At 45.8% G+C, this 20,866-nt stretch overlaps 2 protein-coding genes across 3 annotated transcripts; both read left to right on the forward strand.

Annotated features, from left to right (window-relative positions):
• Positions 1-393: 393 nt before the first annotated feature.
• lipt2 (lipoyl(octanoyl) transferase 2) lies at positions 394-6,284 on the forward strand. 2 transcript variants are annotated; one of them, XM_085431040.1, is made up of 4 exons: positions 394-489; positions 908-1,426; positions 1,504-1,630; positions 4,150-6,284. In XM_085431040.1, the coding sequence occupies exons 2-4, from the start codon at positions 1,118-1,120 to the stop codon at positions 4,440-4,442; spliced, it is 729 nt and encodes a 242-aa protein (XP_085287166.1). In that variant the 5' UTR covers positions 394-489; positions 908-1,117; the 3' UTR covers positions 4,443-6,284. The 2 variants fall into 2 exon arrangements, with proteins under 2 accessions (XP_085287166.1, XP_085287167.1); XM_085431041.1 differs by having other exon boundaries at positions 1,112-1,426.
• Positions 6,285-10,640: 4,356 nt separating this feature from the next.
• On the forward strand, positions 10,641-20,587 carry pgm2l1 (phosphoglucomutase 2-like 1). Its single transcript, XM_085431039.1, has 14 exons — positions 10,641-11,056; positions 13,807-13,974; positions 14,052-14,158; positions 14,897-14,981; positions 15,222-15,305; positions 15,384-15,580; positions 16,319-16,508; positions 16,586-16,683; positions 16,763-16,943; positions 17,018-17,111; positions 17,427-17,556; positions 18,442-18,631; positions 18,707-18,840; positions 19,617-20,587. The coding sequence occupies exons 1-14, from the start codon at positions 10,946-10,948 to the stop codon at positions 19,717-19,719; spliced, it is 1,872 nt and encodes a 623-aa protein (XP_085287165.1). The 5' UTR covers positions 10,641-10,945; the 3' UTR covers positions 19,720-20,587.
• Positions 20,588-20,866: the final 279 nt, after the last annotated feature.

Consider the following 20,866-nt stretch of genomic DNA (forward strand, 5'->3'; position numbering starts at 1 on the left):
CTTTGAAAATCAAAGCTGCTAAATATGTCTCTTTCTGTTGGGGCTGAGTTTGTGATTTTTAGTGTGTGGTTTAACAGCATTATTTTTCAATAAACATAAATTGCAAGACAAAGAAATCGCTACTTAGAAAGTAAACATTGGCAAAATAAAGACGGAGGGATGAGAAGTAATAAAATTAAAAACAAGACGGCCAACATATTGTAATTTACCTGTTGTGAATTTATTTTCTCATGAAAGAGAGCAGATCTTTGGCAATTTAGATTTTGTTGCCTTAATATGAATCTAATTCTTCAACTCAAGAAATGATATTTATTAATTTGACAAAACTGCGAGATTAAAAAATAAGTCGATAATAATTCAGTTTTATTATGAAAGACTTTAGGTTCCGGTTAATGGCAAGACGGCGCTGTACAACCGGAAGACGTCATCAGTCTCACAGCTGTAGAAGAAGAGCGGGTCGTGGTAGAGGAGCGTACAGAAGTTAGACAGGTGATGGTTTTGATAAAGTATTTTGATAAATTAATAAACTAACGAAATAATCACGTAGAGACACGGCGGAGGGATTTGCTTCCCATTCAGAGATGTACTGCGGTTTGCTTTGACCGTGTCACTGAGGTCAGAGCGCTCAGTGCCCGCGAGCAGAAGCTCCACCTCGATTTTATTTTTAGTTTTCTGCTTTGTGAGTTTATAATGTGTGAATTGAAGCAGCCGATTTGTCTGTGAGTAGCTCAGGTTTGTGTCGTTTGGATTATGTTCGGAGAAATGTCCCAGGATCTCTGCTGAACTAAGGGAATCTAAAAACTGCGATATTCTAGGGCAGCTTGTGAACTCTCGGTTCAGGTCCTGGGAACATGAGCATGCATGTACATGTGCTGTGACACTAAAGCTAATGTGCTGCTGGTTTCAGATAACCAGATGGAGGATCTTTGCTCCTGACGGAACCCATCCACTGTATAAGTCACAGCAGACACCTGTGTCACCATCCACCTGTCAATCAAAGTGGCCACGCCCCTAGTCATGCAGCCTTTAAGGCTGGATACATTTTAAACAGGTTACAAGTAACAAAACTAAACATTTGTGCAACTAACAGTCTGGATTGGTCTGGTGTCAGTCCCAGATGCGGGGCGGCCAGCCGCTGGTGGAGGTGGTCCGCCTGGGCCTGGTCTCCTATCAGGAGGCTCTGCGACTGCAGCAGGTCTACGTGAACCGGCACCGGTCTGGCCCTGCTCACGCTCTGCTGCTGTGTGAGCACCCGCCGGTCTACACCACCGGGATCCGCCACAAACCCTACCCCGAGCCCCTGCTGGACCAACTGCGCCTGCAGGGGGCCGATGTGGCCCGGGCGAACCGGGGAGGACTCATCACCTTCCACGGGCCGGGACAACTGGTCTGCTACCCAGTCTTGAACCTGTGCAGCTTCAAGAAGGTCTGAGCTGACGTGGGAATGAGATTGGTGTGTTTTTATCAGAGCCGAACTTATTTTAATGTTTTCTGTTCTCTCAGAGCGTGCGGTGGTACGTCGATCAGCTGGAGCAGACCGTCATCGCACTCTGCAGCAGGTTCGCCATCCGAGCTACGACGTCCCCTCACACGGGAGTTTGGGTCGGAGACAATAAGATCTGCGCCATCGGTACGACTGCGTCGCTCTGAGCCTGAATCACCAACCATGTGTTCACTGACTGTGTGGCTGCTTTTTAAAACCAATAATTACCAATAATCAGACACGAGCAGCTGATTAATCCAGGCTACAGGTGGAGTTCACCAGGTTTATTGGCATCAGCAGCAGTCACCTAGAGCTGGGCGATAGAACGATAACGATATGTATCGCGATATAACTTTTACTCGATAGAGAAATTAAGCTATCGCGATAGACTTCGCCGCTCTTGTCCTCAAAAAAAAAAAAAAAAGGTCAGCCAATCCAAATTAAGTAGCGCAGAGCCGAACCAATCACAGCCGCAGCGTCACGTCCGCGTGACTTGTTACGTACAGCACAAGTGCCAAGCCGCACGTGTGTTTGTTTGGGAAGCAGCCAGCGCATAATGGAGGAAATGAGTGTGCCGACTAGAAAAATCAACCGAGCGTGACCGAAGAGAAAACAGATGACGGTTCCAATGCCGGAGAGATTGTCAAACGGAAGAGCCATAGAAGTTCCGTAGTGTGAAGGTATTTCGGCTATTTCAAGTCTGACAAAAACAGAGTAGCGTGCACTGTAAATTGTGCCGAAAGCAAGTCTGGAAATACAATAAACTGGTGCATGCGTCACACTGTGCGCCACGTTATTGTTTCGGTGAAATGAATTTCTACAATACTGTTAATTCTACTCTCTGCAGTGTTTAAATGCTTACATATACACACAGTTACTGTCCCTCCACACATACTTTGTTTACTTTTTCCCACCGAGGCTTCTAGACTTCTGATTGGCCAACATTTCTGCACGGTTAGGAATCTAGCGCCACCTGCTGCTTTGGCATGTTCATAGCAGCGTTTTCCTTCATTTCTGCCTTTATGTGTGGACGGGATTATTTTTTAAAACGAAAACGGAAAATCTCCGTTTTCAAAAATACCCGTGTACGTGTGGACGTAGCCTCAGTCTCTGACTGGAAGCGCTAATTCGTCATTCGGCTTTTGTCAGACTAAAGTAACTGTCAAAACTGTTTGAAAAGCTCAGCTATACAACAAGGAAAGATCGAGAATTTCCTTTTAGTTCTCAGTTTATTTGATATTGACAAAAGTTAGTCAGTTTTGTCTGTTATTCTGTAAAACAAACTAAGATTTATTTGTAGAATTAATATTTTGTTTCTAAGTGGAATTGACAATTTAGTCTGTTTCGTTTGTTCTATTTTGAAACTTAAACGCTTTAGCGGCTGCCTTTTGTGTAGTTTGCAATATTTGCCTTTATTTATCTGAAAAAGTCTCATGTTCCTTAAGTACATCTACCCTGTTGAACTTATTATGGGAAATAAATATTTAAAAACAAGCTGCTGATTATTTCACATTTTACTTGTGAGCAACGGCACATTTAAATCTTACAAATATAGTTATTTGGCTGATATCGTGATAGATATCGTTATCGCCTGAAATGAAAAAAACATATCGTGATATGAAAAAAATCTCATATCGCCCAGCTCTACAGTCACCTCAGGATGCTTTATTTATACTGCGAGGTATAGACCTACAGTCACACAGCACTGACGCTTTGGATCAGGGTCCAGTTTGATCTCAGCTGGGCCAGAACCAGGACTGTCATAGAGCTGAAACCATAAAGTCCAGTAAAAACTCATTTTAAGCCCCAGTTACAGAAGGGTGGATAAACATTCTGTAGGAAGATTGATCCTTGGCCTCTTCCTGTTGTTGTCATAATGGTGTCAAACCAACGCTGCCGGTCTTCCTTCTGTTCTTCGCACGCTGATGTGAAGAACAGAAGAGACGTGACGTGTCTGAAATAAGCGAGTCGCAGGTCCTTCAGTCTGATGAAATCCATTTCCGGCACCACTATTCAAAAGCACTGATTCTGTCCTGTTTTCTTACTTCCTCGTCTTTAAGTGACGATGGACAAAGTCACACTGCCTTCTTTTCATTGGCACACAAATGTCCAGACGCACTGAGTCCTTTCTCTTAGCCACAAGTGTGGTTTATGGTTAAGTTATTGTGTCATTAGGAGAGCGGACCTTACACGTGACGGGAAAAAGATCGAGACAAGAATGAAACCACCACCGTGAAAAATCCTCAGTTTAAAAATTTTCAGTTCAATTCAATTTTATTTACAAAGCGCCATCTGCTGGCCGTTAGGGGTCGCAGCAGGTGGCCGACCACCCATCTCTGCAGGTGCTGTTCACCTGTTAAAGGCTGTCAGCGAGCGTGAGGGTGAGGTCATGTGACCTAAAGGCCGCTCGCATAGACGGAACAGTTTTACTGGCTGGACTCAGGTGTGGTATAACAGTGCGCCGGCCCACGGAGGTAAAGAGGTGAAACATGCTCTTCATATCTGTTGGTCAGGTGTGAGGTTGGTAACATGTTTATGTCAGTGTGTGCGTGTTTCATTTGATCGCTACCATATTCAGCAGGGCTCCAACGCAGCTGCTTGCTCTTCCTTGCTCTTCAGCACGTCCTGTGTAAGAATTGCCTGAATGACGGCTGTCGTGTTTTCAGGAATACACTGTGGCCGCTACATCACGTCTCACGGTCTGGCGCTGAACTGCTGCACCGACCTGTCGTGGTTCGACCACATCGTTCCGTGTGGGATCGAAGGGAAAGGCGTGACGTCGCTGAGCGCCGAGCTGCGGAGACACGCTAGCGTGGAGGAGGTCGTCCCTCACCTGCTGCACGCCTTCACGCAGCAGTTCAACTGTCAGTTGACTGAGGCAGCGCAGGACGGCGGCGAGTCACCGACGCCTGTGACATCAGCAGGAACCTCAGCACTCACTAACCTGAAGGATAACTGAGCACACACTTTCTGATATGCACGTGCTGAGCAGTTTTGGTATCATCATCATCAGTGCCTGACCTGTAACTGACGGAGAGCGTGTGGGCGGAGCTTCTCAGAGCTCTTTTCTGGTCTTGGTGTTGATATTACCATACCATACCAACTTTATTTCTAAAGCACTTTAACATAAAACCAGAGTTTCACAAAGTGCTGTACATGTTAATAGCATACGTAAAGAAAATTAAAATGAGATACGATAAAATAAATAGATACAATAAATTGAAACATGTTAAAACAAATTGAGTCAACCCCTCTAATCAATGCCAAAGGCTTCAGCGAATAAATATGTTTTAAGAAGACTTTTAAATTCAGAAAGAGAAGAGGCCTGCCTAACATGCAAGGGCAGATCATTCCACAACTTTGGAGCAGCTACAGCAAAAGCACGATCACCTTTAAATTTATACTTAGTTTTCGGTACCTTAAGGAGCTGCTGATTGGCGGACCTAAGGGAACGGGCAGGTGTATATGGTTGTAGTAGCTCCGAGAGGTAGGGGGGGGGCCAGGCCATTAAGAGATTTAAAAGCAAATAAGAGAATTATTTTCAATATTTTCAATATTAGGCTCACAGGGTGACAGGCGAACACCCTGAACACTCACTGCAGTGCCCTCAGTTTACACTGCAATAAAAAACTGAGTTTTCATTTATTAAATTTTCCTTCCAGTGACTGGCAGAGCCCCTCCCCACTGAAACAAAGGTTTGAGCTGGACCAGGTGTGCTGCTCTGGTCTGGATCAAAGCTCGCTTTGACTTCTTTGATCTAACAGCTGTTTTTATAATGCTGGATGAAGGAGGTCTGTTCACATTCATCTGTGTTTATTTAATGACTTCACAGCTCATTTGCATATTCACACATGAATACACAAAAAGGTGTCAGAGTGTCTCCAGCAGGGGCGGAGCGTGGGGGTGGCTTACTGGGCTTAAGCCCGGGTCTTTTTGTCAGAAGCCCGGGGTCTTTTGGAGTGTAATTTTTTCATAGTTAGATGCCTGTCTGACAACTGTATAAAACAAAAAGTACACACAATATTCGAAGCACATAGTGCACACTGTGGGAATTTACGACTGTGCGTGAATCCCCCCTGATATTGGTATGATCCGAGCTCAGGCACTAAGCGACTGAGCGAGGGGGCGGGGCAGCTGCTGCCTGTGAGTGCGCTGTTGGAGAGACGGAGCCAGCTTAAGTTTGAGCAGGTACCAAAGCAAATCATTGGTACTGTACAAATAATGTAAATATGACGGTGAATCACGAAAGATTGATATGAAACTGATCACTAGACTAATATTACGTTACTCGCTCTTCAAGTGAATCAACAAATGGTGAAATGAAAAGCCGAACAACAACAATGCTGTTTCTTTAGAGAGTCTTAGCTTACATGTGTTTATTTCATATTTTCAGGTCTTACCCTCACCGACTAAATCGGTTTCAAATTCAAATTCAAATTTTATTTGTCACGTACACAGTCATACACAGTACGATATGTAGTGAAATGCTTGGACAACTGCTCGTGACCTAAAGAAAACAAAAAAGGAAAGGCTATGAATAAGATAGGAAATAAATATGAAAAATTAAAAAGGGTAAATTTAACTAGGAAGGAATAAAATATAAATTAAGGTTAAAAATGAAATACCTGTACAACACAAATTAGAATGAAGGGTAAATTTAACTGGGAAGAATAAGATAAAATATATAAATTAAAGTTGAAAATAAAATAACTGTACAACAAAATACACAATATAGAACTATATAAGAATGTATGAAGAAATATAAATATAAATAAATATATACACAATAACAGCAGCTGTACAAGTATTAACTGGAAATGAAGAATATAGTGACCAGTGTTGTGCAAAAACAATGTCCAGAAAGTCCAGTGTGTGTGTAAGAACCATATGTGTGGGTCAGTACTGTGTGGTGGTGTGATTGAGAGACCGTATCGCCTGCGGGAAGAAGCTCCTCCTCAGTCTCTCTGTGTTGGTCTTCAGGGAGCGGAATCGCTTTCCTGACCTCAACAGAGAGAACAGTCTGTTGTTGGGATGGCTGAGGTCCTTCACGATCTTCCTGGCCTTGGTCCAGCACCGCCTGCTGTAGATTGAGTGCAGGTCAGTGAGCTCGGAGCGGATGGTGCGCTCAGCTGACCGCACAACCCTCTGTAGAGCTCGTCTGTCCTGCATGGTGCTGTTCCCGAACCAGGTTAAGATGTTTCCCGCCAGGATGCTCTCTATGGTGCACGAGTAAAAGTTCCTGAGCACCTTGGAGGGCAGTTGGAAGTCTCTCAAGCGTCTGAGGTGGTAGAGACGCTGTCGGGCCTTTTTCACCACGGTGTTGATGTGACAGGACCATGACAGGTCCTGCGTGATGTGAACTCCGAGGTATTTGAAGCTGTCCACTCTCTCCACTGGGCACTCGTTGATGACGGGGGTCTGGTAGTTCCTCTCCTGCTTAGTGCTGAAGTCCACTATCAGCTCCTTTGTCTTACTGACGTTTAGAAGGAGGTTGTTCCTCTGGCACCAGTTCTCCAGATTCCTAATCTCCTTCAGGTAGGCCGTCTCGTTGTTATCAGAGATCAGGCCCACCACGACGGTGTCGTCAGCAAACTTGATGATGGTGGTGGAGCTGGTAGTGGCCACACAGTCATATGTGTACAAAGAGTACAGCAGGGGGCTCAGAACACACCCCTGGGGGGCTCCAGTGCTGAGAGTGGTGGAGGCTGAGACATGTCCGCCCATCCTTACTGCCTGTGGTCTGCCAGTTAGGAAGTTGGAGATCCACTGACACATAGATGAGCTGAGTCCCAGATGCTCCAGCTTGGTGGTGAGTGTGGAGGGAATTATGGTGTTAAATGCAGAGCTGTAGTCTATGAAGAGCATTTTAACATAATTCCCCCTTCTAGTGTCCAAGTGAGTGAGTGATGTGTGGAGGAGATGAGAGATGGCATCGTCTGTGGAACGATTTGGACGGTAAGCGAACTGTAGTGGGTCCAGTGTGTCTGGTAGTGAAGAAATGAAATGATTCAAATGATTCAGTTATGCACTGAAATATAAGAATGGACATTAGAAGCTTCTTTCAAAGAAAAAACTCAGGTAAATGTTATTTTATATATTATGCTTTGTATGTTGTTCAGTATATTTCTATGCAAAACAAGAGGGGTTTCAATACACAGCAGGATATTCACAGTTTAAACCAGATATTTACACTTTATGGAGAAAACAAAACATTTTTACTGTACAACATCAATTTAGAGTAAACTTTTGTTTTAGATAAATATTGAAACATCTTTTGAATTAGTTAAATGTCAGAATAAAGAGAGACAGAGCTTCTATTTTATCACTTTCATTAAATTTAGGAGCACATGTACACTAAGTTTATTTTAAATTAATAAGAAACTCCAGACGATTCCATTCTGAGCTGAAGAAGCTTCTGATTGGTTCGTAGAGTCCATGTGAGTAAACTGGTGGCACAGCTGTGGATGCATATAAGGCAAAACACAGAGCCTGTTTCTGTGACATGGGAACATCAAGAGATGTCAACAAAACACCAGGAACAGAACTGTGGAGCTGCATAAGTGTGGCTCAGTTTGAATACAATTTGGTGCCATTTACAATTAAATACAGACAGTTTCTCTCTTTACTCTTAAAGTTAACAAATGTGTTTTTATATTTATCTAAAAAATAAACATTTAGTCTGATTTGATGTTACAATTAAAAAAGTCTTTTTATCTGAAGAGTTTGTAAATATCTGTATAACTGTATATTTGATGATTGTCAGCACAAAGAGGAAGAGAGGGAACAAGAGCAGGTGAGACTCACATGTTAGTCACATGGTTGTTTACCAGAAGTATCAGCGTATCATAGGTCCTCATGTATCTCGTACCTCGTGTTTCTTTTTAGGTTTGCTATTTTTCAAATTCTATATTTATTAAGTTCTGCAGCTTGTTTGCACAACAAGGCTAAATAATTATATAAACTTTGGTAGAATTAAAAAAATAAGTGTAGTGCAGGTCTATGATGATTTTTAGTGCTGCTATCATCTAGTTCTGATTCTGGTTCTGTCTTGGTTAAGTCCTCAGTAGTCCTGATTTTGGACTGTTGTAGTCCTGTTTTAATTCCGGATCAGTTCTGGGTCTGGTTGAATTGGGGTTTAGGCCTTGTGTCTTGATACAGCCCTGACTTTGTTCTGCCTCGCTGCTTAATTAAAAAACTAGTTTAAGGTGTCCTGCACATGTGATATATATTTTTCCCTATATGAAGTCATTTTTTTTGAACAAAACTCAAAACAGAGCCAATTAATCTTTCAGTCATTTCTAAAACCCCCCCCAAAAAAAAAAAAAAATCCCACATGCATACTACCCTTTAGGGCTAAGCTCCGGGTGTTTCAAATGTCTGGCTCCGCCTCTGGTCTCCAGTAAGGTGTCAGGCAGCCGTTACTGCTCACGGAGTCTCACTGATGGCCGAGGTGAGTATTTATAACGGGACAGGTCAGCTTTGCACGCCCCTGGCTTTTTTAATGTGCTCTATAAAATAAATAAAGATTGTTGTTGTTGTTGTTGCTTCACAGCTCAGAATAATCCTTAATCTGACAGTGGACGTCGGTCCAGCTTCTGTCTGAAACAAGCTGTTTTAGCTCATCCCCCTTTAAGAAACGTTTCTTCTGATTGGCTGTTCCTCACCGAGGTTTAACCTCTGGCTGCTCTTCTACGTCTGTGAAAGTACAAAATCTGACAAAAGTTTAGAGCAGCCAGAGCTTCACTGCTCATCATTAAATCCAGAATTGAATTCAAAATCCTGCTCCTCACATACAAGGTCTTAAATAATCAGGCCCCATCTTATCTTAATGACCCTGTAGTACCATATCACCCTATGCATTGAGTTTTTCCTTTCCAGTCACCTTTCTCACTCACTATGTGTTAACAGACCTCTCTGCATTGAATCATATATGTTATTAACCTCTGTCTCTCTTCCACAGCATGTCTTTATCCTGTCTTCCTTCTCTCACCCCAACAGTCACAGCAGATGGCCCCGCCCCTCCCTGAGCCTGGTTCTGCCGGAGGTTTCTTCCTGTTAAAAGGGAGTTTTTCCTTCCCACTGTCACCAAAGTGCTGCTCATAGGGGGTCATATGATTGTTTGCCTGTATTATTGTAGGGTCTTTACTGTATGTTATAAAGGACTCTGAGGTGACTGTTTGGTGCTATATGACTTAAGTTGAATGAAATTATTAGAAACTTTTGTCATGTTTAATATGAACATCCACCTCAGGAAAATGACATGTGTAATGGGAAATTAAAAAAAAGCAAACGTCCATTTTGCAAAACACTTTGCGTTCACATACAGTTTTCATTTCATTTAACAAATTGACTTTTGTACTGTTCAGGTTTCTAAAGTATGGTGCCTCATTTGGTAAAATTGGAAAGGAACTCTGTTGCACAGCACATCACCAGGACTGAACTGCCAGCCATGCAGGATCTTTATAGGCAGCGCTGCATGAGGAAGACGCAGCGGGTCCTCTCTGATCCCAGCCACCCCAGTCATAGACTTTTCACACTGCTGCCGTCCAGCAGGCAGTTCAGGAGCATTCAGACCCGCACTAGCAGACAGAGACAGTTTTCACCCAAAAGCCATCAGACTGCTGACATTCCACACTCACTACCATCACAGGACTCTGCACACTGTCACTTCAACAAATGCCACTTAAATGCTCATTGCACAACTTTTGCACAACCTGTAAATACCAACTTGTCTTAAATTCTCTAATATTTAATACTTTTTTCTCTCCTTTTCTCCTTTGCATTGTTATCATTATTAATCCTGTTAATTCCTGTTATTTTCTTCTTAATATAACTGCACACTCTCTGTATGCTCATGTAAAGCTGAGGAGCACAAGCCAAAGAATTTCATTATGGATAAATGTGGCTACACTGTTTATCTGAACATGACAATGAAACTTGAACTTGTTCTACAATTATTGCTCATAAAGCTGGCGTCAGGTGGGCAAAAATGTACCGGAAATTAATTGGAAATTAATTTTTTACCTTGAATTTTAAACAGTTTTTCTACACCCCAGAGCATATTAATCATATCAGAGAATGCTGTGAAATATTTAAAGAACAACAAATGAAAACAAAGGTTTTGTTCTTTTGTGCCGCTTCATGTGAAGCTTTCATTTTATTAACTAGCCGGAAATGAGGAGCCCTGCCTCTGCCGGTCTCTGTGAACTTCCGTGTAACTTAAGTAAGAAAGAAAATGCTTCTGTCGGCCTCCAGCGGTGATCTGGCGTCATTGTCGCTAACGTTTGGCCTCGGTGTGGGAAATTATACACGACTCCGGAGAGAGCTCAGCCGCACCAGCCATAACAGGCAGGCGGTGTGTGTGAGAAGTCCGAGTCGGAGGCGCTAGCCGCCGGGGAGCCAATAGCCTCCAACAGCGGGCAGACAGATGGCCGTGTGGCTCTTTGAGCGTTAGCTGTCAGCATGGAGGACGACAACGGACTCGACGGAGACCTCAACGCCAACGTCAGGTGTCAGAGGACTGGCGACCCGAAGCTTGACAAGGCGGTGCAGCTCTGGTTAGCCTGGGACAGGGTGAGTCTGTGCCCGTTAGTCAGAAAGCCAAGCCGGGTGTAAGCAGGGAGCGCTGCACCAGACTTCGCTGACAAATCCGTCGATTAAAATATCACCACTTTTGGGCAGGGACATGTCACAGAAACATGTTTATGAGTTATGTTTGATAGATCATTGTAGTTGTGTGGAGAAATCGGCATACAAACTGATCCATGAAGCAGCGCTGTTTGCCATTAAACATAAACTTCATACAGCCTGAAGCCGGGAAGCCGGTGTTGCAGCAGGTCTGAACTATAACAGGTTGAAACTGTGAGCCGAATGAGCTAGCCCCCAAAATCTAGTAAGACGTATTTCCTACTTGAATTGTTTTCCGAAACAATAAAGTAAAATGATCAGTTTTTAAAGGGGAGTTGTGGTGGCAGGAGCACCGCGGCTGCTCGGGGCGTGATGGAGATTACCTTTGTGGGTTACCGGAAGATTAACCGGCAGCGTGACTCAGCAGATTGAGTCAGAAAGGCCTTTCCGGTCAATAAACATTCATCCATGGGTGAATATTGATCCTTTACTCGTCTTTATTCAGGAACCAGGTCACCGTGAGCTGCTGGATGATGCTCAGATCCAAACACATTTTAAAGCCAACATGTTTTACAACCATTTTAACTTTAAATGCAAATGAAAAATAAGCTTCGTGCCACCTCCTCATCCATACGTGGCCCCCAAACCAGCATGGTGGGACCAGAAGGTGACCCCAGGTGGCCAAGTCCATCCTTTTTGTACAGTTTTGGAAAAGCCAGCCATTTATGACATCTAGCAGGAAATTATTGTTGTAATGTGCACAGTGAGAAAAACCCGGGTGTGTGATGACGTCTGTGAAGGCTGCGCTGTAGCTTCAGCTCTGACACCACGACCATCCGTGTAGGTTCTTTACATGAAGCTGTTTGTTTCAGCTTTCTTTCATCTTAGACTCGTTGTTGTGGGTCAATCTTGTGTACGCGTCAGCAGCAAAATATACAATCAGAGGACCTGGGATCGATCCCTGAGGAACTCCATCTCCTGTGGTGAACAGTCAGACAAGTTTAGGTTTTGGATGCTGGCAGAGGATTTGGATCTGGGAATAGGTCACCATGGGTCACTGGTTCAGGCCGGTGTCGCAGAGTCCCGTCTGCAGAAGAAGGCAGAGCGAGGACGTCTCTAAAACACCGCACCTCGCTGGTTCATCCTGTTGCAGAACAAAGACGTGGTGCAACTTTGTGCAAGAACTACAACTGTTTGACTGTGAGCGAGACCTGCCTGCGCTCGTTATTGCTAATGTCTCGCGTCAGAAAGGTCAAAGGTTAATCCCAGCCACACCGTTTTATACTTGCTGTTTGAAGCTGTGGCCATGTTCAAGAAGAAACCCGGAGCTACGCTGCTTGGCAGGAGACCAGAGGAAGTCCACTGTGACAGTGTTTCAGACTGGACTGGGTTTGAACCCCCCCCCCCCTCGCTCCCCAGTGTCGCCCTCCCAGTGTTCAGAGCTGTGTGGTCTGTAAAGGTCACGGCTGCCTTGAACTGCGCTTTAAATGTCAGCAGCTGGGAAAAGATTCCCACTCGCTGTTTGGACTCTATCTTTATCCTGTGTGCAGAGAAACATGAATGAGGTCCATCCTTCGGCCTCTCGGAGCATCGGCTGCACATCAGCCGATGCTCCGAGGCCCGTGAGCCTGCAGGGACTCCTTCACTCAGAGTGCGTCCTAATGAAGACAGGAAGTGAGCACCCCACCACGGAGTACAGCAAACATGCACCGGGCACCTTTTCTAAATGTGTGTGATATTTTATCACCCACAGAGTGCGACCTCAGGTGATAATCTCATTTAATGTTTTTAATGAAACCTCTGTGAAGGTTCGGCTTCCTGTGTTTGCTCCTGTCGGGAGATTAGGCCTACAGTCGTCGTCCTCTCGGCACATTTCCAGCAGGCCACAGATACAATAATCATAATCTGTGATCCACGTGTCACAGTGGAGGGTCAGGAATGATTTGGCGTACGGCCTTCATCAGCTTGTTAGAGCGTTTAACCGTCTCATGGAGTTCCTGCTCTTTACAAATAAAGATGCGTTTCTAACACGCTTCAGAGTGAATATTTGGTGTGAGCACAGCCTGAACCTCCCTGTTTCCCTTCTTTATCAGTGGCTTCCATGCAGCCGTCCCTCCACTGAGACCTTGGCTGTGTGTGAATACTTCTCACGTCCCTGTTGGGGGGGCGGGTAGTTTAAAAAGTTGAGTCCAGAGTTTTCAGGCTGCCGAGGTCAGACTGTTCTAAGAGCTCTGATTAAAGAGCAAGGTGAAAAACAGCAGACAGTGCAGCGCGAGAACGTTTCCGTCCTGGTGTCAGCGGTGGGCTTAACGAAGCCCACGAGACGTCCTCACTCCTGTGTGTCTGTAAGTGCACCGCACGTGCTCAGTCTGTGAGGTGAGGCCGAGCAGGCGGAGGCTTTGGACAAGTGTGTTTATGAAGAAGGGCTGGAACGCTGAAGACGCTTGGGCGGCTCACCTGAGCCAGGTGATGTGACCGTATTCACCCGGACTTCCACAGGTGTTTATGACGGCCGTGCAGTTTAGTTTGAAGGTCATCCCCAGATATCCATGTCCTCCCCACGGGGACGAGACGTCTGCCCCTGAATCAGCTTCAGTGATAAGTGTGTGTGTGTGAGAGCTGCTGTGAGTTGAGGGTGTGGTTTTACCTATGCAGGTGTGGTCAGAGGTGTGATGGTTTTCCATGCTGTGCTGCAGAACCAGTGGACCCGGGCTCAGGTGGAGTCTCTGGTGGGGGCGGGACGTGTCGATGACCTGAGGCGGAGACTCTGCAGCAGGATGAGTTTCGGCACTGCCGGGCTTAGAGCGCCGATGGGAGCGGGATTCAGCCGGATCAATGACCTCACCGTCATCCAGTCCACGCAGGTGAGAGAGAGGGAGGAAACATGGCCGGCTCAGGTGGGCCGATGTCTGACCCGAGCCACTTCCTGTTTCCTTTGCAGGGCCTCTACTCCTACCTGTGCAGGTATTTTGCAGACTTCAGCAGCAGAGGCGTCGTGGTGGGCTTCGACACCAGAGGACAGGAGGAGAGCGGCTGCAGCAGCCACAGGTGGCACACACACACACACACTGTCGCACACACACTGTCGCACACACACTGTCGCACACACACTGTCACACACACACACAGTCGCACACACACTGTCGCACACACACTGTCTCACACACAGACACACATGCGCTGATGACCCAGTCCCACCAGTCCAAGGATGTCCCTCGACACACAGATGACCATCACCACTGTGCCATCTTTCAGGCATTTTTCTTTCAAATTCGTCATTATTTACTTAACCTGCTAAGACCCGAACTCTGCCACAGCAGCATTTTTAATTTCTCTGATTGGGACCTGATTAACCTCCTAGGACCTGCGTCCACATATGTGGACATCACATATTTATAAATGTTTTTAATGTTTTGTTTTCTTTGGAAATTTTCTGACATAATTTCCTGATTTTAAAAACTGTAAAAATGTTAAAGAATCAGGATTTAGTGGTTTTTTTTTTGGACAAACATCTGAGTTTATGAAGCAGAGTTCACTTTGAACCTGTGTGTGTGTGTGTGTGTCTGTGTGTGTGTGTGTCTGTGTGTGTGTGTGTGTGTGTCTATGTGTGTGTCTGTGTGTGTGTGTGTCTGTGTGTGTGTGTGTCTGTGTGTGTGTGTGTGTGTGTCTGTGTGTGTGTCTGTGTGTGTGTCTGTGTGTGTGTGTGTCTGTGTGTGTGTGTGTGTGTCTGTGTGTGTGTGTGTGTGTGTGTGTGTGTGTGTCTGTGTGTGTGTGTGTGTGTCTCAGGCTGGCGAAGCTGACGGCTGCTGTGCTGCTGAGCAGAGACGTCCCCGTGCATCTCTTCTCCTCCTTCATCCCCACGCCGTACGTGGTGAGGAAACACTAACGCATCACTTCCTGCATGCAGCCGGCTGCTCGCTGTGACCTCACTAATGTTCGTGCCGTCACATTTTCCGGGCTGTAATGAATGAGCCGACCTCACATCGGCGCCAGCGGCAGCCTGATAGCTGACGGTGTCACAGACACAGATATTTAAACACTTATTAAAACCGAACGTTCGCCGAAGGATGAAGGAGTTTCACACTGAGCGCGCTCTGTTCTCCTTTGGCAGCCTTACGCTGTGAAGAAGCTGGGGGCTGCAGCTGGAGTGATGATCACAGCGTCACACAATCCCAAAGAAGACAACGGATACAAGGTCAGTAAGGGCACGTTCGCAGCCGTGCCTCAAATGGGAAGTAAAAGTTAGGAGCTGGGTGCGTGTGTCCCCCTGCAGGTGTACTGGTGTAACGGCGCCCAGATCACCTCGCCTCACGACAAAGAGATCCTGCGATGTATAGAGGAGCAGCTGGAGCCCTGGAGCGCCTCCTGCTGGGACGTAGGGCTGGTGGATCGCTGCTCCCTGAGGACCGACCCCCTGACCCAGATCAACAGCTGCTACATGGATGAGCTCGCCTCCCTCTGCTTCCACAGGTAAGCCCACCTGTTCCTCCTCTCGGTGTCCTCCACAGGGACGCTGATGGTTCTTCTACAGCACGTTTTCGATGCCTCAGTGATTTCTGTCCAACTCATTCATACTCTGATTTATAGCATCACAGAGAAACCTGGGGTTAGTGTGTTGCCTAAGGGCGTTTGGGCAGCAGGGATTGTACCTCCAACCTTCTGATTAGTAGATGCCTGCTGGTGTGAACAGTCATTTATAGTTTCCTCATTTCCACAGCCTGTGTTGTTCTGCTGATGTCAGAAGCTGTTTGCCAGCAGTGATTGAGGACGATGTTTGTGACCGCGGGCTGAGGTCTCAGCGTGATGAGTTCAGGTGTTTCGTGGAGGACTGCAGCGTGTTTCATGAGACCACCTGCTGTTTGCACTGCTGAACACAGATGATCATTATTTCTAACTGCTGAGCGTTTACAGCGGAAATAATCATTTCTTTCTCAGGTTTAAGTGACAAATCAGTGACGCTATCGTTGGCGTTGTTGGCTTGGATGTGGTGATGTCACAGTGAGGTGGTCTGACCTGATCTTTTTTTGTTTCACGGCGTGATTGTTTGTGTCGTTAAAAGAAACGTTAGTGAACCTGCGGTAAGAGTGACACGTTCCCCTGATGTTCTGCCAGGATGTGAATGTATAAGGACGTCAGAAAATGTTGAACTTTGACCTTTAAAATGACCCCGAGCACCAACGTTAGAGCATGTTTCCTGATGCGTCTCAGGGACCTGAACAGCAGCTCCCCGCTGAAGTTCGTCCACTCCTCCTTCCACGGCGTCGGCCACGCCTTCGTGCAGCAGGCCTTCCGGGTGTTCGGCTTCCCTCCACCGATCGCCGTCCCGGAGCAGAAAGACCCCGACCCCAACTTCTCCTCGGTGCGCTGTCCCAACCCCGAGGAGGGAGAGTCCGTGCTGGTGGGTCGGGTTCCCGTCTCGTTTGCTCACAAATGACCGAATCCTGTCGTTCGCTTATCCGATGTCTTGTTTTCCAGGAACTTTCTCTCCTTCTGGCAGAGCGGGAAAACGCCCGCGTCGTCCTGGCGACAGATCCTGATGCTGACCGGCTGGCTGTAGCAGAGAAGTCTGACGGGTATGTTTGCTCAAAGGCACTTCAGAGCTGAAAGTATTTGGCAGCGCTGCAGGTTCACCTGTATCGCCCTGTGTTTCAGGTGTGGCTGGAAGGTGTTCACAGGTAACGAGCTGGCAGCCCTGCTGGGCTGGTGGATGTTCTTCACGTGGAAGGAGAACCACTCTGAACCAGCAGACGCTCGGAGCATTTACATGTTGGCGACCACGGTGTCCTCGAAGATCCTGCAGGCCTTCGCTCGCATCGAGGGGTTCCACTTTGAGGTCAGACGCTCAGGCATTAGTGAGCACACCAGTGTGTGGAAGTCAGACGATGATGGTTACTCTGTGTTCAACAGGAAACTCTGCCAGGCTTTAAATGGGTCGGGAATAGAATCCACGAGCTGTCCCAAACAGGAAGCAGAGTCATCTTCTCCTTCGAGGAGTCCATCGGTAACTAAGTTCGCTGTGACGTTTGGCGTAGAAACTGAACAGTTAGCGGTGTTTCCTGGAAACCCTCTCCTGTCTGATTTAAATTTAAAGTATCTGATTACACAGCAGTGGGGAGTAGACTTCATCACAGTTCAAGGATAATACACCCACTGTGATCATCTTCAGTGCCCTGCACCAGCACAGAGCAGCTACCTGTGTTGTTGCACCGTCCTCTACAGTATAAAGGCCCTTTGATGGTTATTGGAGAACTGAATTCATTCTGTGTTTAAAGGATTATTGGAAGGGAAACTGTCAGGTGTCCCTTCATCTCTTCAGGGTTCCTCTGTGGGGACACAGTCCTGGATAAGGACGGCGTGAGCTCGGCGGCGGTCGTGGCTGAAATGGCCGCTTACCTTCACAACAAGCACCTAAGTCTGAGCCAACAGCTGCACAACATCTACCAGACGTAAGACTTCAGGGCACCGCTCTAACATCACGATCACAACTTGTCATTTAATGTCGAGCTGTGTGACGTTTACTGACCCGCTTCAAGTGAAAAAGATTCTATGCTGGACTTTATTGTGTGTCCCTTAATGCCCATGCACAGTTTGGTCCTCACACACCAAATCAATTCAATTCTATTTTATTTACACAGCGCCAAATCACAACAACAGTCGCCTCAAGGCGCTTTATACTGTACGGTCGACCCTACAATAACACATACAGAGAAAAACCCAACAATCATATGACCCCTATGAGCAGCACTTTGGCAACAGTGGGAAGGAAAAACTCCCTTTTAACAGGAAGAAACCTCCAGCAGAACCAGGCTCAGGGAGGGGCGGGGCCATCTGCTGTGATTGGTTGGGGTGAGAGAAGGAAGACAGGATAAAGACATGCTGTGGAAGAGAGACAGAGATTAATAACAGATATGATTCAATGCAGAGAGGTCTGTTAACACATAGTGAGTGAGAAAGGTGACTGGAAAGGAAAAACTCAATGCATCGGGTGATATGGTACTACAGGGTCATTCAGATAAGATAGGGCCTGATTATTTAAGACCTTGTATGTGAGGAGCAGGATTTTGAATTCTGGATTTAACAGGAAGTGTACAGCCAATCAGGATGCAGAACACAATGTGCTGTAAAAAACAAAACAAAGAAAGCAAAATTGCAAAAAGAAAAAAAAAATCTGCAACAGCGAGCCCATGATAGGTGAACCGCGTTATAGCGAGGGACCACTGTAATCCTTTGAAAAACATCTCGACAAAACTTCTACTAAAACTACATTGGACAGAAAAATGTGCTCTGCTCTTATTTTGACAGTCATCCTCAGTGTGACTTCCTGTCTGTAGGTACGGGTATCACGTGTCTAAAACCTCCTACGTCGTCTGTAACGACCCTCCCACCATCCAGAGGATCTTCAGCCGCATCAGAAACTTTGACGGCAGCGGCTCGTACCCGAAGACGTGCGGCGGCGTCCAGATCGTTCATGTCAGAGACGTTACCACGGGATACGACAGCAGTCAGCCAGACCTCAGATCTGTGAGATGCCGTTTTGTTCTTCCTCGAGTTCCTCCTGTTCAGTTCAGGTGTGTTCAGGTGTGTTCTCCCGTACAGGTTCTTCCTGTGTCCAGGAGCAGTCACATGATCACCTTCACGCTGCAGAACGGCATCGTGGCCACGCTGAGGACAAGCGGCACCGAACCGAAGATCAAGTACTACACAGAGTTATGCGCGGTGCCCGGGCAGAGGTCGGCTCCTCGTTTCTGTTTGTCTGTGATGGAGATGAAATGTTAGCGCAGGCTCTAGACTAACTTTTTGCCGCGGTTGCACTGGTGCGCAGTGCAAAAAAGGTTGGCGCACCCAAATTTTTCACCCGCATCGCTGAACACCACAGTTTTACATGTGTACTTTTTTTGCTGTTGATTTGTAAATGATCAACTAACAATCTTGTCAACACAAAGTTCTTTATTTGGAGCTCAGTTCTACAAGAAACACTCGTGACTGAAAAAGTGTTTGTGCCTAAAGTGCTTTGACACTCTTTGGCACTTCTGTCGGGCCTGGGCTGCTCACGAGGGCTGAGTATCATCACTGATTTCTATAATCCATTCGACTCGATTCAATTTTGCCTCAAACAGTCAGAAATATTATAATTCTGATCATTTATCAGCACTGATACATGTGAGACTTCATCAGAGGTGTGAATAAATAACACTGATCTGAATTGTGGTCTGCCAGCTGACTGATGGAGCTTTCTTTCCCTGCAGTGCTGAACTGGCTCTGATCTGTGAGCTCAATAACTGTGCTGCTAACAGGAAAAGACCGACGTTTCAGAGAAACGTGTACCACAAGAAAGTTTGATGGAACTGCGACGTTTGTTAAAAAAAAGCACCAAATTTATTTAGAGCATACAGGATAAAGTCCAAGAATAATTACGTCAGGTCCTAATGTCACTCTAACAAACTTCATGTGTGACCTCATGTGTGGGCGGGGCCTCTGTGACATCATCACCCTCTCTGTGTTGCAGCGAGGTGTCCACCCTGGAGGAGGAGCTCAGGAAGGTCACCGCTGCCCTGGTGGATGAGTTCCTGGAGCCCGAGAAGAACAACCTGATTCGCCGCCTGGTGTAGCACCGCCTGCTCGTACCTGCTTACTGTTGATGACATCACATCCTGTCATGTGTGAATCAGAGCAGCAGCTGCCTCACTCTGGTGTTGGTGAACTATGAACCCTGAAGAGATTCAGAGAGCGAGTCTTCAGATTCTTTCGTGTGATTGGCTGTGATAGGAGCTCCTCATGACAAACCTGACGTGGTGTTTTAATTTTCTTTAAAACAAAACGTCTGACCAAAAGACAAAATGAAACAGAAGATCAAAACTTAACATCGAAACAGGACACGCGTGAGCAGAGCTCTTTATTTCGCTTAATTCAGCAGCAGTGCATTCTGGGAGTTGGCTCTGAATATTCTTTTTGTGTGCATATTTTGTTGTTGTTGTTGTTGTTGTTGTTGTTGTTCAGCCATCTGTTCTTTTCAACCAAATTTAAATGAATAAAATCGGCAGGCAGGACAATTAAATTATTTTATTTATTTTTGTGTAAAAATGCCAAATATTTGTTGTATCTTTAATTATTTGTTACAGTAAAATCTGCTGTTTTTTATTTTTATCCAGTTCTTGATGTTTTATGTTAAACAGATTGTAGAAGCAGCTGTTGCTGATATTTATTGTAAATATTGGTGAGAAATAAAACAGCTGAGTTTGTTCTGATGTCACATTGACTGTTCGTTGGCCTGAGGTAATTTATTTTTTTACTCAAGGAGATTAAAGATGTTTATGTGCGAGGAGGAGCTGCTGTTTCTGCTGTTGTGCATTCGGCTCCATGCAGATGCTTTTATTTTGTTAAAGAAATGGTTGACGACAGCGTGATGCCTCATCTGTGTATTACTGTCGCAGCTTCACTCGAACTGAAAATGAAATAAAAATATTCCTAGTTCTCTGATTACCTTCTCTCTCCAGCTCTTTGTTGAATTTGAGCCGTGAAGGATTAAACAGGATCCATGTTTGTGAGATTTGGTTGGTAAGGAGAAGTGAAGAGCACATGGACATCCTGATAATACTGAATTACAGTAGTCCAGCTTAGAAGTAATAAATGCATGAACTAGTTTGCGGTACGTTGGGGTTTTTCCCGGTGGACGAGAGGGTTTGTTCCCTGCGCCTTAGGGTCGGGGAACGGGTCCTGACTGTCATCTGCGCTTATGCGCCGAGTGGCAGTTCAGAG

This window comes from Copadichromis virginalis, linkage group LG14 (genome assembly GCF_057382275.1).
Source record: "Copadichromis virginalis isolate Kocher_CV1m ecotype Utaka linkage group LG14, C_Virginalis_male_GT1.1, whole genome shotgun sequence".
NCBI lineage: Eukaryota > Metazoa > Chordata > Actinopteri > Cichliformes > Cichlidae > Copadichromis > Copadichromis virginalis.

Excerpts from the sequence above, each read along its gene's own strand:
- lipt2 (XM_085431040.1), top strand. The coding sequence starts at position 1,118 with ATGCGGGGCGGCCAGCCGCTGGTGGAGGTGGTCCGCCTGGGCCTGGTC. Across the intron at positions 1,427-1,503 it reads ACCTGTGCAGCTTCAAGAAG|AGCGTGCGGTGGTACGTCGA; the intron begins GTCTGAGCTGAC and ends CTGTTCTCTCAG. Across the intron at positions 1,631-4,149 it reads CAATAAGATCTGCGCCATCG|GAATACACTGTGGCCGCTAC; the intron begins GTACGACTGCGT and ends TCGTGTTTTCAG.
- pgm2l1 (XM_085431039.1), top strand. The coding sequence starts at position 10,946 with ATGGAGGACGACAACGGACTCGACGGAGACCTCAACGCCAACGTCAGG. Across the intron at positions 15,306-15,383 it reads AAGAAGACAACGGATACAAG|GTGTACTGGTGTAACGGCGC; the intron begins GTCAGTAAGGGC and ends GTCCCCCTGCAG. Across the intron at positions 16,684-16,762 it reads GTAGCAGAGAAGTCTGACGG|GTGTGGCTGGAAGGTGTTCA; the intron begins GTATGTTTGCTC and ends CCTGTGTTTCAG.